Consider the following 20833-nt stretch of genomic DNA (forward strand, 5'->3'; position numbering starts at 1 on the left):
AAATTCTTTCATCACGGCAAGGTTAATGAATACTTTAAGGCAGAGGGCATTTATTGCTTCCGAGGTCTTTATTTATGTTAAATCTTAATGTACTGAGTGTGTCTCTGCATTATTTAACTCGCCGCCCTTTCTTCTTGTTCATCTTTGCGCAAATCATAAGGGTGAGAGGGGTCGGGGGTGTTGGGGGGGGGCTCCACGCCGAGTAAAAGTCACCCTCTCAGGAGGGAGAGGCCGGTCGGCGGCACTCTCGGCGTGGCGCTTTGATGGCGACTGATAACGTGTGATTAACGAGCGTCCAGGGCCAAAGCCTGCAAATGAAAACATCTGCAAAAAAAAAAAAAAAAAAAAAAAGATGATTTATTATTATTTTTTTATCCACTGTCAAGAGAGTGGGGGGTGGTGGAGTGTTCGTACTGTACCGCCGGCCGCCATGGGGAATCAGAATCGGAGACAAATGAGATGCAGCGCCTGACAAATGGAGACACATTACTTACAAAGGCAGTTGTCAGCGGTCGCCAGGGCTACTGTTAAAATCCGCTCTGTCATAAGCGCTCGCTGTGTCCCCCTCCCCCCACCCCGGACCACCGCCTCCGACTCGCTTTGATATGCGGCGGAATGCTAATGACAGCCGAGGTCTGTTAAACTAACAGTATGAGGTGTCTTATCCATCAGGATCGGCCCAGTCGAGTGGAAAACCTAATGTCCCATAACTTCAGCTCTGAACACACACACACACACACACACACACATACATACAAACGCACACAAACACGTACAGCTAACCTCTCAGTCAGAGGAAGCTGGCCGGTGAGGAGCGAGCAGGTGTTTATATATTCAGCTCATTTATTCTCTCATGCGACATAGATTATTTTACGTCTGAGGAATATATTTTAAAAAGTTTGAACTCACCCTGGTGAATGTAAAAAGTTCAGAACTACTGTTATTACAAGAATGAAAACACTGTTGTAGTAATCATAAAATGGTATGTGTTTTCTGCATAATTTACAGATCTTCAGATTTTACCCCAATTTGAAAAAAAGAAAGGGGGTTGTTGACATAACTTGCCCCATTGCTCAAACATATAGTGCTTGCCACTATAAATTGCATTTCATTCATATTTTTGTCATTTGAATATTAATAACTGTAAAAAAGTGCTGAGTATTGGAAGTTTCTGTTCGTGTTTTTCTACGTTTCTTTATGACCGGACTGTTGAATGCATCACATCAGGGCTAGTAGCGATGGTCACTATAAATCACTTTCAGTACCTTCCTGCCTTGTAGCCATTACATCTCATATAATCCTGCATTTTTAAACACTGATATTTACAGTCCTGCTACACACCGGATAAAGAAATATCCCACCTATCAGATTTTACCCCGCCACCTCCCCCATTATTTAGCAATTTGGATTCATATTTTATGAGTTCTCAGCCATGATAGGATTTTTCCATCCACGGCAAGTGCTAGTTACTATTTAACAGGCCGGCGTAGTGCCAGGAAGATGACCCAGAGCAAGGGATTATGCCAGCCGAATATGGCGCTATATATAACACCGCAATATAACAATTTACGTTGCTTGCGCGCTAATATGGCGCGTGGAAGATTCAGGGCACCGCGTGGCAGACTGCCGCAAGGAGGCCGCACGTGGGTTTTAATATGGCTGCCATCCAGAGCCCGACTGGCACTCGAGCTCAAATGACGGGCTACTCACGAGCTGGAAATCGATGCTGTGAACTTTTGCTCCCTTTTTCGGCAGGGACACTTTCTGTTTTATATATATATATATATATACACACACACACACACCACACACACACACACACACATACATACACACACACCACACACACACTTCCGAGAAATCGTGTTCGTGCAGGGGGGATTTAAATAAAAACAAAATAATTACGGTGTAATTGGCAAATGTAAAAGGTGAGATGGCGTGTGATTACAACGTGGGCGTCTAATTATTGTGTGAAATAATGACCGCCTCCTTTTAGTAAGTAATAAGTTTAACTTCCCAAATCTGCGTGCACTTTTTTTTTTTTTCTGCTGAGTTGACAGGGATAATGACACCTCCGTTAGTAGAAACGAGGATCTTGGATGTTAGTTCGTTAATTATAAATTTGGCTGGATGATTGTTTGCTATTTTGGACCTTTGGATTTTTGCTTGCAGAATGCCAAATCTCGTCATGTCCGTTTTAGAGCCGACTGCGCAAAAACTGGGTTGCAAGTACTGCGTTTTACATGTTGTGCCAAAATGAATATACTGCACATCAGGACTCATCGACACTTTACTTGGGCATGACATGCTAGAGTTCACAGCCAGTAAGCAGCTTTGTAATTTGTACATTTTTTTCAATCAGTGCAACCTTTCCATGATTTTGACCAGTAAGTATAATTTATTGCACTGCTCTGCCAAAAACATGTACCGATATTCACATTCACATTGCAGTCATATTGCCTAATTGCCAGGAATGTGTGGTGGGAAAAAATATAAAACACAGGTTTAATGAACAAAACATGACACAAGGACACATACAACGACAAGTAAAAACCAGTTGTGCACACACAGCCCAACATGGTGATGATGGAGGACGGAACAAGGACGGGACACGGCAAGGATGCAGTTATACAAATCACAACAGACGAAAACAATCAAGGCAATCAGGGAATCGCAAGACAAAAACAAAACTCCGCCGTGGGAGACATGGGACCGGAGCACCAGGAAAATGTCATTTACACATTTAATTTAAACGTATGTGTGATATGTCTTATTATGTGTGTTAATTCTGGACATGGTCCATGTCAGTATGCAACCCGCACACACAGTGCCGTACAGAACTGTACACGTGTGCAGATTGGGCAGTTATCACACATCATTCGGCAACACGTGTGACCATTTCTTGCATTTTTATCGAAAATCTGCTGCGTAACATCCTGTTTTTTCGTCCTGTTGGAGTGACCAAAAGGACTGACCGTTGCTTTATCTAAATTTACATTTATAGTATTTAGCAGACACCCATATCCAGAGTGACAGGGTAGTTACAGGGACAGTCCCCCTGGAGCAACTCAGGTTTAAGTGCTCAGGGACACAATGGTAGTAAGTGGGGTTATAAAAATGTGACTTTGTGGTCTTCTAGATCTTCATTAAACTGTATTAAACAACATCACCTACTTGTGCTCTACCACAGGCTTTTTAATCGTGTCATTGTATAAAAATAATTACTGAACATTTGAGCACCATTGTTTAATGTCATCTTTTTGTTAGGGTTTGACTTCTCCTGAGCTTTTTGTTAAAAATACCAACACAAATGTAAACACATCCAACTTTGTGGAGAGTAGCAACAGGTAGCTTCAGGCTATTTTGAGCTGCCGCTCTCTTAATAACAATGTACACGTAACCTTTGTCCACATTAAAGTGCCATTAATTGCCTCGAATTGCACAGATTTCTTGCAGATATAAGAATAGGACAAGGCTGTGATGACGGTTTGACATGCAGTATTCTTAACTTGAAGGTGTAATATGCAGAAACCTGTACATAGACACTGGATACTGGAAAACGTATATAAAATAGCGGCCAGTAATTCAGCTTCAAAATTGTCCACCTCTGCCGTGTGGCAATGCATTGATTGCTCCTTATGAACGCCTAATAAAATTTTACCGAATTAACATTTTCCTTTGAACATTGCACCTTTAAACATATTGAACCTGTGTTTTTCTTTACATTTCGTGTATAAGCGGAACATCTAGTGGTTTTGTACTCCGTTATGGTGATTTCTGCCGTGCAAATGGCCCTGGTAACATTAGAACGCTCTGGAAGCGCACCACGGGGTGAGGTAAAAAGGCTAAGGTGAAACTGGCTCGGGTGGAGATGCAGAGACAGTGGAGTCCATTAATGCATTTTGCAGCCCAGGACTTGGCCAGAGCAGTTTCCCTGAAATTAGATTAACGTTGACAAGTGTGCAGCAGAGTTAATTGATTTTGACTTTGGATGCGTCCGCCTTCCTGTACTCAGTCTCTCCCGGCAGCCTGGAAATGCAAGCCTTCCTGTCAGGCTGCGATTTTGCCGAGACGGGTTTTAGCGTGAGCACAAACCATTACTTGGACCAAATTGGCCGACTGAGGCCATCTGTGGAGGGGAAAAAAGATATCTGAGCTAAAAGCCTTATTAAATTCGTCTCACAGCTAAATTGGGGCTCGTGTTACGTTTTTTGAACCTTTTTTTTTTTTATTTACTCCAATATATTTTTGTCAATATTTTGGTCACCCATACCATTCAACTGTCTCAGATTTGCATGATCAAACTCAAATCTTATTTTTTTTTTCCCGAAAAAAGGATAATGGCAGGTTTTGACAAATTATAGCTTTGTTATACTACACCAAAAAAAAACAAAAAAAAAAAGTGTGAGAGAGAGAAAGACATGGAGACAATAATAAAGTAGAACACAGAGGTTAATGACTGCATACAAAACTAAGATAGAGACCATAAAGGGAAGAGACAGGTGAAAGGATGTCTTCTGAAGGATGTGTTTTTCCGGTTCAGAACCGGACAAAAATGGCTGCATGGACAGTACCATGTGGGGGAAGGGGCATCCGGGGTTGCATTCTTTCTGAAATTTGTAGGAATGGGGGTGGGAAGGGGCGTAGAACAACCGTATTCTTAGTGGGGTGGAAATAGTTGTCCATTAAATTTGCAGTGGCAGAGATTTAACCCGCTTCCTCATTAAGAGGTGTTTTTATTTTATCTATATGAAGCATGATAAAAAAAAAAATTCATTATGTGTAATATGTTTTTATTTTTTTCTCATTTATTCCCCTTTTTCTTTAACAGGTCTGCCGCAAGCCAACAAACACAAAATGTTTGAAGGCTTCTCCATGGACCAAGGTTTCTACACATCAAAGGACTTTTTACCCCTGGTTGCCAAGGCCAGCAAAATAGGTATCAACCAATTCTGAGAATCTCTGATAAAATAAAAAAAGAAATGCATAAATAAGTCAGAAATAAAAGTATAGGTGGTGTCCCGTACTTAACATAAGGGTATTTTATTTTGCATTATCTATATATTATGCTGAAGTTTGCTGCTTAACCTTTCATGAAGGCAAACTCTGAAATCAGGTTGTTGCACATTTTCACGTGTTGCATAAGCTGCAGAATTTTAAAGCAAGGCAATATTCTTTTTCTTTTGCAGTAAAATAACTAAATAAATAAACAGGTGAACTCTCACATACAGACACTTTCTCATGCCAGAGAGAAACTGAAGAGCCTAAACTCCGGTGAACTTTCCAGAACGCTGATGCACGGAGCAAAGCGTTGCTGCAGGAACTTGTCGCAAACGTTGGTCCAATTACGCTAGGACCTTCATTCGCCCTCTACTTCCAGTGCGCCACGTCACCTCTCGTTGCTTCGTGGGTTTTAGCCTTTCACATCCCGTCATGCAGCACATCCAGAGGCATCAGACGGGATGCCGATGCTGATTTATTGGCTTATTGAGATCAGCGGCGTTCTGTGTCATCTGCAGTCCTGCACATTAGCAATAAAAATAAAAAAGTGGCGAAGGGTGTTGGGAGAGTACAAAATTACCTAGAAGAAGACATTTCAAGAGAACCAGGCACAGGAGAGTAGGGGACTAGGAGACAGGAGGGGGGAGAAAAAGAAAAAGATTGGGTAAAAACCGCTTCTCATTGAAGCAGAATAATTTGATCGTGACATGCTGGGTCGGCAGTCACCACGATGCAATTTTACACTGCCTTAAGTACCAGTGTCTGCTGAGCCGTTAACTAGGAATGGTTTTTCCTTTTCTCACCCTTCCTCTTCCTCTCTTTCTCTGTCTGTCTGTCTGTCTGTCTGTCATCCCTCGCGTCTCAGGCATGTGCAGCCGCTGCTCCCCTCTGCCCGAGCTGCGCGGCACGATCATCGTCTTGGGCGCGGGCGACACGGCCTTCGACTGCGCCACCTCCGCCCTGCGTTGCGGCGCCCGCCGCGTCTACGTCGTTTTCCGGAAGGGCTTCACGAACATCCGGGCCGTACCTGAGGAGGTGAGACCAGGACAGAGGACGAGGGTCAATTAAAGTTAGGCCTGGTAGGGGTGGTCCTCGCACCGGATTGGTTAATTAAAGGTGGTGCGCCCTGTCCTACAACAGCTCAGAATCTGGACTTTTTTTCGTCTTTTAAGTCTTCTAAAAAGTCTGAAGGCCGTGTTTGACTCAGAGGGCAAAGCCCACAGTCTGGCTGGTACCGGCCCATGTCTGGTGATGGAGCAGGAGAGATAAGAGAATACAGGCCTGTCATTTAAATTCACATCTGAAGGGTGAACTGGGCCCTGAGATGCCTTTGGTTTGGTGTCTTTGACATTGTACACTTCCATGCGCCTACTGCATCGTAGGAAAAGTACAGAACAGAACATGTTGATAAAGCCAACCGTATTTTATAAAAGAACATAGTATTTTATCAGTCTGAGTCCTGGCTTGAACTTGAAAGTGAAGTGATTGTCATTGTGAAACACTGCAGCACAGCACACGGTGCATCAACAAAATGTGTCCTCTGCTTTTAACCCATGACCTTAATGAGCAGTGAGTGAAAGCCCGAGGAGCAGTGTGTGGGTACTCTGCTCAGATGCACCTAAGTGGAACCTTGGCAGTTCAGGAATCAAACCCACAACCTTCCGATTACGGTTCCACTTCCTTACCCGCTAAGCCACTACTGCTCGTGTGTGTGGCACTTGCTTGTTCTCTGGTTTCCTCCCACCATCCAAAGCCGTGCACACTAGGTGAATTGTTGACCAATTTATTATTTTACTTGCCATTTGAAATCACCAAATAATTTATACTTTAGCCCCCAGGGGTTGAAAGTCAGTTTGTCAGCTTTTTTAGTCCTTAACAATTTAACTTCAGCTCTTTCACAAGTGGGGGGCAGCCTTCTTGGGTGGGTGTTACACAGAAATGCTGAGGTAGCCCCACTAGTATTGGATGATCTCACCAGTTTTTCTTCTGACCCCAGACACTATCAAAGGTGATATGAAGTATCAGATCTCATCGTACCACACAGACAGACACACACGCACACACACACACACACACACACACACACACACACAGACATATATGTAGGCTGGAACGGTTAAGCAGTTGAGTTAATAAGCAGAATGCTCTGTTTGTTCAGTTTACTGTGGACTGTGCTGAGCAACTGAAGAAATGGACTAAGAGGTATATGTGCTTGTCTTGTCTTGTCTTGTCTTGTGTGTGTATACACACACTGAGCCTAGTCTCTTTTCTTATCTGTATTGGTGGAAGAAATGTCATGAAATCAGAAAAGATTCATGTGTTCCACCACCACCACCACTCTGCTTTTGTTCCAGAACTCCACTGCCTATTCTTAGTCCAACCTCCCAGTACCTCGCCCACAGCTCACCGCGTTTAAAAAAAAAAAGAAATGTAATTATTCACATCTGTTTACTTTCTCCACTGGAGGAACTCCGTTAAGCCGATGCCACCACCTCACACTAATTAAGTTTGTTTATAAGGTATATTAAGTTTTGGACCCTCGTAGGCATAAGTAACCATCACATTATAGAGATAATTTTGCACAATATCGCACAAGGTGAGTGCATTTAGGTGAATTTAGGGAGAATGCTTTGTGCATTACTCAGGTTTGTTAATGTAATTTACATTTTGGGGGTGTACTGACTTTATCTCATAAAAAATGGAAAGTAAAATGTTCTCTGTTGTTTAGTCAAGCGGAACTGAGATAAAAAAAACGTATTTCACAATTTCAGATGGAACTTGCAAAAGAGGAGAAGTGCGAGTTTCTGCCTTTCCTAACGCCGCGCAAGGTCCTGGTCAAGGCCGGACGCGTGGCAGGCATGGAGTTCTGCCGGACGGAGCAGACAGAGTCGGGGGACTGGGTGGAGGATGAGGACCAGATCATCCGCCTTAAAGCTGACTACATCATAAGCGCCTTCGGTTCAGGTCTAAACGACCCTAAAGGTACAGTACCGCCCTGTCCAAACATCAATATTAACATCGCTATTATCTAATAGTTTAATTAAGAACGGTAACGTTGACACGTTGATTCATACTCATTATAAATGCTTGATAGACAGATAGACAGATAGATCTATATATTGTGGGTCTTGCAGAGAATTTGGAGGGGGGAAAAAAAAACACTTAACCAAAAGAAAAATTAATCATTTGTGAATATTGGCATTTTTTTTTTAATATGCTGAGCTTCACACAGACATTTCCAAAGTGCAGAAGTCCGGAGTCCTGGCGTTGTCGCCCTGCCTGGTTGTTTTCTATTAGGCAGAATGGTTTTGGCTGCCTGGCTCTGGCAGTGGATCCTGGTTAAGTGGGGAAGTGGGCGGCGGTGAATTTGAACAGGTGTCCCGCCGTCAGCGGCAATTGGCTTGCCTGTTTTCATGGCAACTAGTTAACACGGGAGATTTCTTTTACACTGACCAGCATCTCGGTGCTGATTTAGCTGATGGACACAGACGCTTAACTCTGACTCGCTTCCACTTCTTTGGAGTTGGCCCACGTTTTCAAAAGACATTCGTGGGGACGTTCAATTTGAATTTTTTTTTGTCGTTTGTTTGTTTGGCATTTTCTACTTAATTTTCCTCAGCACATGGCAATTTCTGTGACAAATGGCCTGGAATGAGCTCCGTGTGCTTGATAAATGATTTTTGTGCTTAAAACCAGTGTGAAAGGATTATCACTGAAGCTCCGCAGACAGAGCCCCCCCAGGAAAAAAAGCACAAATCCATTATGCAGATGTTACACCTGCTATTATTCTTGGCGAATTTCTACTTTAAGCGGCGTAGGAAAGCAGCGCTCCTGTCAGCGGTGGGCTTTTGTGCAACACCTATCATTTAGACTCATCTATGGACATCATAACATTATTTGCTGCTCCTTTTTTTCCTCTTTTTCTCAGAACGGGGCATGCAACAATTATGTGCCTTAAGTACCAGTGTCTGCTGAGCCGTTAACTCGGAATGGTCAGGAAAGTTAGAAATCATACTTTCTTTCTGTCTGTGTCTTGAGGTTGCGTACTTGTTGTAGACCAGTGACATCAGTGACATCTTCTTTGACACCTCCGTGGAGACAGGTAATTAGATTATACCCGGAAAAAGGGGTCACGTTGAATAAACAGGGCGTAATGTCAAACTGGGGGAGGGGCGGAGCCGGCCGCAGTTCACCAGGGTGATGCGAAATTGCGTCTGTGGGATTTTCCGCCAAGAGACACGGGGCGGTGGAGGCGGGACTTTTACAACTGGTTACCCACCAAAGCCATTAACCAACTCCATCAGGCTTCACAGATGAGCTTGTTCCCATTTCGGCTACTTAAGCAAGCAGAAACGGAATATGTTCTACATGGTTTCATAATTAGCCATGACTGTAAAATACATATTTATTCAACCAAATGATTGTAACTGGATGCGCGTCTGTGCAAATATTAGGCGGTTGTGTTGCATTTGTTTTGTCAGACCTCTTTCTCTCATCACTGGGCTGTGGAGGAAGGTCTCCATCAACTGGGTTTTGGTGGTTTTCCACACCAAATTTGTTCTGTATCCCAGCTCCAAAAAAACGGATGAGCTGAATGGCCGGTGTATAAAAATCGGCCCGTGACAGTGTTCTGCACTGTTAGAGCCAGTTGTTTGGTTTACTGACCTGTCACCGGTGCGTGCGTGGGGGGGGATTTGAGCTAAATTAGCAGTGGTGTTGTCGTGTCTGGGGGACAGTATTTCTATTGTTGCCAATTAGCATGCAAGGTTAATTAAAACATGTCAAAGTTCTGATAAGATCAGAAAATTAATGGTCTTCATGACTGGAAGCAAAGCCCCTTAATTTAATACAGAGTTTATTTTCCGGTAGGAACATTTTGCTGCTTTGTGTCTTGTGCGTGTATGTTTGCCCCCTTGCATACAAAACTAAACCTGATTTTTTATATATATATATATATATATATATATATATATATATATATATATATATATATATATATATATATATATATATATATATATATGAGAGAGAGAGGAGCGAGAGAGGAGAGAGAGAGAGAGAGAGAGAGAGAGAGAGAGAGAGAGAGAGAGAAAATCAGGTTTAGTTTTGTTACACATATAATTAAAAATAATAAAAATGACGAAGCGCACACCAATCAGCCATGACATTTTGACCACTGAAGACGGCGGGGCATTTTATTCACAAGGCGCAGACGTTTTGGAGGCCTTAAAAGGGCATATTGTTTTGTCAAAAAGCCTGACTTAACTCACAGGACCAGTCATGTAGTGAGAATTTTCCTTTTTTCCCCCCTCTCCACCGCACCCTTGCCAAGGAGTTTTTTTTTTTAGGCAATTCGTTAAAGCTTTGGCTAATCAATATGCATACCTGAACAATGGATCAATAACATATTTGCACATTTTCTCCACACAGACAGGTCGTCTAGCATTTCTGACATCTGAATACGTTTGCATAGACTAATGAGCACATTATCCATTCAGGTCACATTCAACAAGTTCACTTGTTTGTTTTAATTGAGACCTGCCTGCTTGTTGTAAGTTAATGGTGGCATGCTGCCTTATGTTTGTTACATATCGAGATGGGCCTTTTTTTCCGCATTTTAATTTCACAGCAGTGACAAACAAGGACAAGGGATTAGGCCAAAACACTGTTTCTGTCTGTCTCACCTGTGTCTCACATTTCTGTACGTACATGCGTATATATGTCAGTGGCTACCAAATGTTCTCACAAAGATGGTGGTCCTCATAAATCCAAAATGTTCACTGTGTTGGTTTACTAATGTTTCCTGAAAACCTGGGTTTGTTGCAGGATTAGTTTTGTTACACATGAAACACATGGCTTTCAACCATCACCCTTGGTGAGCAGTGGGCAGTCATGACAGGCGCCCGGGGAGCAGTGTGTGGGGATGGTGCTTTGCTCAGTGGCACCTCGGCAGATCGGGATTCGAACCGGCAACCTTCTGATTACAGGGCCCCTCCCTTAACCACTAGGCCACCACTGCCTCTATGTGATAACATATATTAGGTGGTGACACATGCATAATTCATATAGTAGTTTTGATACTGGGTCCCCGTAAAGATGAAAGTGTTTGTGTACGCGTGTTTTGTGTGTCAGTTGCCGTGACGTGGTTGTGTTTTATAAAGGGTTTCGCCAGGCCAGTGTGTTTACTGTTGGCTTTCTATTCCACGGCTATTAACTGACCCGAGACTTTCAGAGGCGCCCCGTCCTCGCACTCACTCTGTCACTATGAAAGAGTGCCTGACAAATTTCATCAAGTGTCAAGAAACTGCTGAGTGACTGTTTTTGTTCTTCCATGGCTGCTTGTATTCTTTCATTTCGGAAATAAAAGATTACTCGCCCGCTTGAGTATCCGGTCCAATCCGGAGAATGGAGCTGACTTGGGGGGAGCACAGTGAGGCGGGAAATGCTGACAGGGCTGAAAGAGCAGGCTGGGTAATCTGGAGGGCCCGGCCCACTGGAGTGCGGCCATGATTAGATCTGTGGGTCGGCGGCGGGCTGGAGTTGCTCTTTGGGCAGAAGGAGTGGCGACGGGACGACCGCACCACATGATGGAGCGGCTCGTGTCCCGGTTCTGCCACTCTGCGGTGTAGTCCCGACACGTCTGCGTTAAAATTTCACACCTCAGCTATACATTAATCACCGCACATCCGTGGGTAAAGGACTGTATTCACAGGACCGTGTGAGTTCATTAATCAAAGACCCCGATTCCTTTTCTGCACATTTTATTACAAGATCCAAAACTGCACAAGACTAAGAATAAGCAAAACTGTTTCCTAAAGAATGTACAAATACAATGTACAGTTAATGTACAATTGTGTCTATCTGGATGCCTATAAATCAGTGTAAGATTCTGTGTACCATTTATTAATATGGTTCAATGGGCCATTTTGGAAAATTTTCAAATTTGCCCTTTTCAAAGATTCCTATTCCTGTCATATTTTCATATTCTGTTTCCTTTCCCTTTTCATATTTTTTAATCTAGACAAGACACAACTTAAGTAGTTTTTCCATTAAACTTAAAAGTCATTGCAATTGTGTTTTATCAACAATTTATAACTTTTTGCAGACTAGCATTCTAAGGTGCATTGTTCTGCATTCTGCACTGTTTGTGACCCCTTATATTGCAAAACAAAGCACCTTGAAGTGATATTTTTCACCATACCTGATATTTAGAGTCTGACTGTGTAACTGCAGTTTTTTTTTTTTTTTCAACAAAAAAGTTAAAAAGTTCTCCTGTTCTTACTGTAATGGAATGTCCTTCTCTGTTGTTCATCATTGGGCCAGTGGTGGCCTAGCGGTTAAGGAAGCGGCCCCGTAATCAGCCGGTTCGAAACCTGAAACACTGAGCAAAGCACCATCCCCACACACTGCTCCCCGGGTGCCTGTCATGGCTGCCCACAGCTCACTCAGGGTGATGGGTTAAATGCAGTGGACAAATTTCACTGTGTGCACCGTGTGCTGTGCTGCTGTGTATCACAAGTGACAATCACTTCACTTAAAAAAGAAAAAAATAAATAAATAGTGGCCTCGGTCTCTCCACCTAAGCGGCAAGCTGTTTCATGGCCACTACACTACCTACCGCTTTGTCTACACCTCTAATGTAAAGGTTTGGTCTTTGTTTTCCCGCCACTGCTGAAAGACCAGAAAACAAACGCAAGATTTAGTTGGAGTGGCTGAACAGTCCTTACCCCATGTGAGCAGAGAGATGGGCTCCGAACCCCCCCCACCACCACCACAGTTTGCCGTATGCGGTGTGGATCTCTTTGGTTAATGGGGCCTGGCAGTCTGCATCTGCCAGCATGGAGCTGTTGTTGGAGAATGCCCATGGGTAGTGTGTGTGTGTGTGTGTGTGTACAAAAGCTATTTTACTTAACACTGATCTCTTAGGAGTATGAGAGGGCCTGTCACACTCCACAGCCTCTTCAAAGCTGGGAAGGGAGGTGTAGAAAAGACTAGTGAAAAACACAGTTTTCCCGAGGTGTTTGTGTGTGTGTGTGTGTGTGTGTGTGTGTATGTGTGTGTGCGCTGCGCGCGTTAAGTACCAAAATAGGCAGTATTCATCTCTCCACTCTCGCTGATGTAGCAGGGGTCACCGACGCTGTACTTGGAGTGACTCTAGAAAGCTCCAGAAATGGGAGGAGGGTATTCTGGTGTAAACAGCCGTCTAATGAGGAGTTCTGTTCCTCCCAGGCACATCTGTCCTATCCGTAGGTAAACGGTTCTTGCAGTAATAATTAAGGAACTGCCGCTGATGTGTGATGTGGACTGAATAGAATTTTTGTGACTACTGCTAAGAACAATGGAGTTCCGCTACTCCTTTTTTACGTTAACAAATACAACCAAATATGCAACTATTTTCCCCCTCAAAAAATACTACCTTTGCAGAGTTTAGGGTCATTTAAAAATGTCCTCTTTTTTTTTGCCCATTAAAATCACATCAAAATGTATGATTGCTACCATAAAGGACTATGGTAGCTGTCAACGAATGGAGTGTCTGCATAAATGTAGAGAGGCCCATTATCAGCAAGAGTTCCAATGGAATGCTGTTCACTAATAAATGCCTGTTACTTTAAAAGCTTCATTCATTATTAGACAAGCCTTTTGTAGTGATCCTCGTACATGTGAAACCAGTTGCACTGATTGAAGAAGCAATGAAATAGGCCTTCTTCAAACTAGTTGAGTGTCTTGTACAACAGCAAATGTGGGTTTAACTACATCGATATTTCAAACTTTGTCAATGAATAATTGAATAATGGTAATATTTGGTAATAGTTTATATTTAATTATTTGAAATTTTTCAGGTTTATTCAATGGAATTTCTCAGTGACCCTAAACCCTGACCCTGAGTCTTGAACCTCTGAAATATTCTAGACATTTAGGTATCTATTTACCAATAAATGGCGGCAAATGGGATATTTTGTCAAATTTTGCAGAGTTTAATTGCATCTTGTACACTGTGCTCTGAACTATGTTACAAATGTTTTAATTAGTCTTGAAAAATGGGGGTTTGTTGTATTTGGGCCTATATGGTGTTTACTGTTTATTTTGATTGTTAATGCAGTATTCCTCAGTAGCTGGTCTCAGCATTCTTATATGAAGGCTGAATGTGTATGAATGCACACATGACAAATGAGGCGGCCCTGCATGTTTCCTCCGTCATTTGTAGATTTCATTGTGCAGCCAACCAGTCGGCGTCAAATAAAACCTTCTCCAGTCGAGGTGGACCGAAAAAGGTGAAGTTTTTGCCGGTAATTCTAATAGAGAGCGATCAATCTCCCCCACAAACTCGTATAGGTCTGTATTTAAAAATGTCCCCGGCTGATAGATGTAGGCCATCGCCGGTGCTGTGGCACGCAGCCTCGCTAAGATGAATAGTGTGGATATACAGAGGGGAGGGAGGACATTTTCTAATGTAGATCAGTTTGACGGAGTATCTGGCGGCTGATGGCGCTAACAGTGAATGAAATGCACCAGGAGATGTTACATTAACCCAGCCGGGAGAGAGAGGCGGGGAAAAAAAAATCCCACCTCTTTGTCATTTGTCTTGTCAGATACTTCATATTGCTCTCGCTATGGTTTCCAGTCTATCAGGTGCCCCCCTTTGCTCTCTCTCTCTCTCTCTCTCTCTGTTCTCTTTTCACTTTTTCTTTTTCACTCTCTTTTTAACCCTCTCTTCTCTCTTTGCAGTGAAAGAGGCCATGGCTCCCATCAGGTTAAACAGATGGGGTCTCCCCGACATCAACCCGGACACCATGCAGACCAGCGAGCCATGGGTGTTCGCCGGAGGGGACGTGGCTGGATTGGCCAACACCACGGTGGAGTCGGTCAACGACGGCAAGCAGGCGTCCTGGCACATCCACAAATACGTGCAGGTGTGTGTTTTCTGCATCAGCTGTGTGGCATTCTGCACATCCCATAGCCTTCTCCAAGGCCGGGGGTTCAGCGCTGCCAGGTGTGGTGTGAATAGTCATTTTTTTCTTAACGTGCTTAAAACCCATCCATTTATCAATCAGACGTATATACACAGATCTCCGTGTTTTTCAGGTGTTCTCTCCTTTCGTCACCTCTTCCCCTGTTCTACACTACTTCTTATTGTCACACACCACACTCACAGGGACGCATTCACTCGCTCACCAACCTGGCGATGCTTTTGTGCTGTTGAGACTCCAGCAGATGTTTAGAATTAAGTCCTGTGTTAGGACTCCAAAACCCAGCGGAAGAGGCAGGATTTGAAGAGCTGATTAATTATGAAGATGAAAGCTTTGCATGTGTAACGTCTCTGCCATGGATGTTTTTATTTTAATATTGCGTCAATACAAAACGCTCTCCAACATAAGGCCGCTTATTAGTAATCATGGCACTGCGCCGAGTGCAGCGACCAACGTTGTGTGCTGCTGCGTAACCCGCAATAAAGAGAGACTGCAACTCCCAACAACACTCTTAATACCTCTGCAGCCAAACATACAGTTTAATATTGCTGTACAGAGCATCAAATGATCAAGTTGTTAAATAAAGTTATTTCTTTGTTTGTTTATTTTTACTTTTATCGGTTTATGGTCTGTTTATTAGTAACATCTCCCCTGTTTTTGCTGCGCATGGCTACCTTTTGGTGCATCCAGCTTATAAAAGCATGCACTCTTACAGGCTGTTGCCCATCTGCTGCTCTGCACCGTCAGCCGCCCACTACCTCATTCATCAGTGGTCTGTTTCAGACCAGAGGACCACTGCTGACCAGATATTATGTAGGTATGGGGCCATTCTCAAAACAGCAGTGTTGGTAGGCGTGGTTAAGGTTGCAGCATTGCATGTCATTTACATTTACAGCATTTATCAGATGCCCTTATCCAGAGCGACTTACAATCAGTAGTTACAGGGACAGTCCCCCTGGATCAACTTAGGGTTAAGTGTCTTGCTCAGGGACGCAATGGTAGTAAGTGGGATTTGAACCTGGGTCTTCTGGTTCATAGGCGAGTGTGTTACCCACTAGGCTACTACCACCTATGCTACTACCACGTCAGTGTAACTCCTGGCAAAATCCATCCTGGTGTGAAAAACTGATCACTGATGAAGTGATGGGGGTCGAACACAAACTGTGCATTGGAACCACCACCTACAACACAGGTGAAGTGAAGTGATTGTCATTGTGATACACTGCAGCGGAGCACGCGGTGCACACAAGGAAATGTGTCCTCTGCATTTGGTGAGCAGTGGGCAGCCATGACAGGCGCACGGGCAGCAGTGAGTGGGGACGGCGCTTTGCTCAGTGGCACCTCGGTAGGTACAGGGAGACCCACAATTACGAGAAGTAAACCTAAGTGAACCTATTTTATGGTTACTGTTCATGACATTAAAGCAAGCTTTTGCTTTTGATCAAATCTTCTGACTGGCCATTATAGAGTGAATATCTGACTGAGCGAAGCCCCTTTTGAATCCCCGAGAGACAGATCTTCCACCATGAGCCTGTGCCATACCAGCACCATCTCCAAGCTGAAGGCTGATCCTGTAGAAGTTGTCTGTTTTTTTGCTGTTATCTGTCACTCTTATGTCACCCCGGGACATGCAAGGGGGAGCCTCTGCTGTAATATTAATCGTCTCTTTTCGTCTCAGCCCTGTTTCTGAAGCCGCTGGCCAGGGGTCTCCCATTACTCCTGATATTTATGATGTTAAACGTGAGTCAGTGACTTTTAAATGCAATGCAAATGCGGCAAGGTTGGCCTCCTGGCTGATATTAAGACGCTGAGGGGACAGCTTAATGTCGCTCCGTTAGTAATCTCAGGCCTGGAGGGGGTAGCTGACGCCCATCTCCCTGGCTCATCCTCTCAGGGTCCCTGACCCCATAGCCGGCCCCTCGTCTCCTGAAATCGCTCAGTAAAGTGCAGCACTTGTCTGCTGGCCAGCGGTTCATTCGGGGGTTAATTGTGGGAATGAAGTCGTGGTCAGTGGAAGGCAGAGATAAGTGTTTATTTGCAGATTAAATTGCCACTTGTAGCGAGAATGGAAGGACAGCGGATTACTTTGCTGTTTTTTTTACAGTAATGGACTTGGGAAGAGGAAATGAATTGAACAATTTGTGGGAAGGTCAACAGATTTATATCAGAAGTGTGCGGGGGTCATGCGAGGTGAACACGCACATCTTTGGGAAAAACTGGCTCCTGGTTTCTGAAAGTGTTAATTTGCTGCTGATGTCATATTTATCTATTCAATTTGTTGGCAGGAAAATGCTTATTGAAAGATTCATATTGCTTGTTTTATAGATGTTAGATGTGTGTTACGACATTGAAGGAAAGGCAAATAAATTGTTAGAATGTCTTTAAGAGACCCCTCACAGTAGATTATCTTACTTTAGACTGCAGTCTCATCTTTTATTTGTTGACAGTGGTAAAGTAAAATTGGCTGTTACCATGGTTACATTGATTACGGTGCTGGCCTATGGCTCGCACATGAATTCAGAACTGTGATTAAGGACATGACTGGAGCCCAATCAAGATTGAATAGTCATTATTTATACCAGTGCTGTATAACCCATCTTATACAGTGGTAAAGCTGTAATGGAGGTGAAGTGTTAACGTTTTTTTTTAACGTTCTGGAGTTTTCTGGCCACGTGGTTATCTTTCAGCCTCTGTAATTTGACGGTACATGTTTGTGTCACGTTACGATAGATCACCGTTCACCAGCGAATTTAGAGCTCTTCAGAATTTGCTCAGTAGCATCAGGGCATTTTTCCCGCCGCCGTCAGGAGAAATTAATAAAAAATAAATAAATCGGCACGCTAATCACAAGTGTGTTTACAGTACAGCGTGTTGATAGCGCGATGTGATACGATAACATTTACCCCCGAATGACATCCGCTCACCTATGTAGCAGCACCATGGCAGGGCTTCCTGATGGGAACATTCAACATGATGAGAAAGAATACAGAAAAATTTGCAGAATTAGACAGTTTCTGAATGCCATAAATGTTTCCATAAAACAAACAACAAGGGTTAATCTTCATCTTCACACCTTCCCTAAGGTGGCACAGCACCACTCCCAAATGAAATACATAAATGGGTCTTCACTGTAAATATATATTAACATTTACAGTATTTATCAGACACCCTTATCTGGAGCATCTTAGGGTTAAGTGTCTTTCTCAGGGACACAATGGTAGTAAGTGGGGTTTGAATCTGGGTCTTCTGGTTCATAGGCGAGTGTGTTACCCGCTAGGCTACTACCACCGTGAAAAAATGATATAAATATATAATTACAGTGGTTATACAGCACTGGTATAAATAATAACTATTTAATCTTGATTTACATTTATTTACATATTTCCTTTGCTTTACTGTAGCAAAATCAATATTACAGTAAGAATGATTTGGCTACCCTCTGATTTAATGAAGAATAATTGATATGCTGCTCTGGCAAAGATTTTATTACAGGAAAACCTCAGAAATAATTCAAACAAATTCAAGTGACTGGTTTTAAAGTGTAATAGTGGTGTATATATATATATATTTGTGTTTGAAAGTTCCTATAAATATGACCCAAAACATAATCAGAAAATCATCAAAGCAAAGTGGATGGACAGTGGTGGCGTAGTGGGTAAGGAAGCGAACTCCTAACTGAAGGGTTGCGGGTTCAGATCCCAAATTGCCATGGTTCTATAGATGTTGAGCAAGGTACCGTCCCCATACACTGCTCCTTGCGCGCTTTTCATAGCAGTGTAAGTAAGTAAAGAGACAATAAATATTATACTTGATCAAATTGATGTAGTGATTCAATATTAAATATCTGTGTGTGGCAAAAGTGTGTTTCTAAATATAGAAAACTCACAAAGCATTACTGTATAACCCATCTTATGTAGTGGTAAAGCTGTAATGGAGGGATCATAAAGCATTACTGTACACTGTAAGTGTAAAGTGTTTCATCCAAATAACCACCACCTGTCTTTATCACTGCAGCATAGATTCACTGCATCCTTTCCAGCAATTATTGGAAACAACTTGTGATCCTTTTTCAAGCATGCAATGTGAATGTCAGTCCACTAAAGGTGTTAAAATGACCCCCACAGGCTCTCCACGGCCACGTGGTCAGCAGCGAGCCCGAGCTCCCTCTGTTCTACACGGCCATAGACATGGTGGACATCAGTGTGGATATGGCCGGCATCCGCTTCCCAAACCCCTTTGGCCTGGCCAGCGCCCCCCCGACCACCAGCGCCAGCATGATCCGCCGGGCCTTCGAAGAGGGCTGGGGTTTTGCCCTGACCAAGACGTTTTCTCTGGACAAGGTATGCTTTTGACTCTCTCTAAACAAGACCCACTCCACAGAATGGTGTACTTTTCAGCATGTCTCGATAGGCCATTTTCTCAGAAGGACGCCGCACTCGTCTGTTCCTGACCTCTCCGGGAACGCTTATGTGGTGAGCTCCTTTTAGCAAGCCTCTTTTCAAAAGAGACTTTTCCACATGGCCTAATGCAGGTCACAGCAATCAAGTGGACCCATGGAAGAATACTACCAAAAATGTGTATTTCACATATTAGCAATCTTTTGCTTATAGTGAAGTGGGTAGTTAGGAGGTCTTGAAATATTGAGAAGCTCTGAAGAAAAATACATTTTTATGCTACACAAGGTTGTGAAAGAATGAGATTATGACTATGAATAGAAAGAAAAAAAGACATGCTTGTTTTTATTCTAAGGAAAAAAGTACACATCTATTCTCTATAAAAGTTATTCATGGGAGCTTTGAGTGACATTTACACGCTGTATCTCAGGTGTGCATAAGTGTAAATATACCTTGTGAGTTTAACCTGCTGTATATTTTTCTATATTTTTTCTTCAATTAGTTCAAAAACTCCTGAAATATCAGGAACATTGAAACTAATGAAATCGTGAAACAAGTGAAGATATTCTGAACTCTAGTTGTGACGTTGCCAGTTTTAGTGATTTTATTACAACATCATTGAAATAAAGGCTCTGCGCTATATGGCTGTGTAAAGCATGGGTCCTTTTGACAGTAATTCTTGTTTCTGACTGCGTATCAGCTTCAGTGTGTTTACCACGCTACATGTGTGTTGTTACCAAGTGAAACCACTTCCTTGCCACAGACTGGAAATTAAATATTTGCAGTTGTATGGAAGTCACAAACACGTTTTTTTTTCTCCTCCCTTCTGTTCTTATCCCAGTTGATGATGAATATTAATTAGCGACATATGTTTGCTCTGTGCTGGCAGCTATTCTTCAATTACTGAAGCTAGAAGTGAATGTTAATAATAAAAGACAAAAAATGGGAGGATAAGAGGAAAATGATCCCCTGAACGATGACATGTACACCAGAGAGAGAGAGAGAGAGAGAGAGAGAGAGAGATCACGAGAGAGAGAGTTCACACACTCGCCGCTGTAGGGAATTCAGAAATCATGGATCGGATGGCTTGTTTGTCTCGATCTCCTAGCAGCCTCCTCTCCAAGTAGCTAATTTCTCACAATGAATTAAGAGTCGGCGTCCCGCCACATCACTTTTCCATGTCCGTCTCTGCCCCCTTGTTATTCTGTAAAACTGAACGTGTTTAGTTTTTTTAATCTGTCGTTTTGTTTTTGAGGGCCGATATTACAGTACTGTGTGAAATATTACGGCCGCTCTTGAATATGAATGATTTGCCCAAATGCCGGCTTTACCGGGGGAGTTCAACATGAAGCCGGCGGAAGCGGCGGGGGCCTGGACATCTGCTGGAGATTGCATTATCCCCGTTCCCAGCATGCCTCACTCTCGGGCGGAGCATTAAGATTGACGGGGCAAATATTATGCCTACCCAGA

The 20833-nt window shown here is 43.1% G+C and overlaps 1 protein-coding gene across 1 annotated transcript in view; it reads left to right on the forward strand.

Moving 5' to 3' along the window:
* LOC114784261 (dihydropyrimidine dehydrogenase [NADP(+)]-like) overlaps positions 1 to 20833 on the forward strand; it is a 139217-nt gene that overhangs the window by 37638 nt on the left and 80746 nt on the right. Inside the window, exons 8-12 of the mRNA XM_028969524.1 lie at positions 4832 to 4939; positions 5867 to 6036; positions 7773 to 7983; positions 14728 to 14912; positions 19094 to 19309. Coding sequence (XP_028825357.1) covers positions 4832 to 4939; positions 5867 to 6036; positions 7773 to 7983; positions 14728 to 14912; positions 19094 to 19309 — 890 coding nt within the window. The remainder of the gene's footprint in view (positions 1 to 4831; positions 4940 to 5866; positions 6037 to 7772; positions 7984 to 14727; positions 14913 to 19093; positions 19310 to 20833) is intronic.

This window comes from Denticeps clupeoides, chromosome 2 (assembly GCF_900700375.1).
Source record: "Denticeps clupeoides chromosome 2, fDenClu1.1, whole genome shotgun sequence".
NCBI classification, from domain to species: domain Eukaryota; kingdom Metazoa; phylum Chordata; class Actinopteri; order Clupeiformes; family Denticipitidae; genus Denticeps; species Denticeps clupeoides.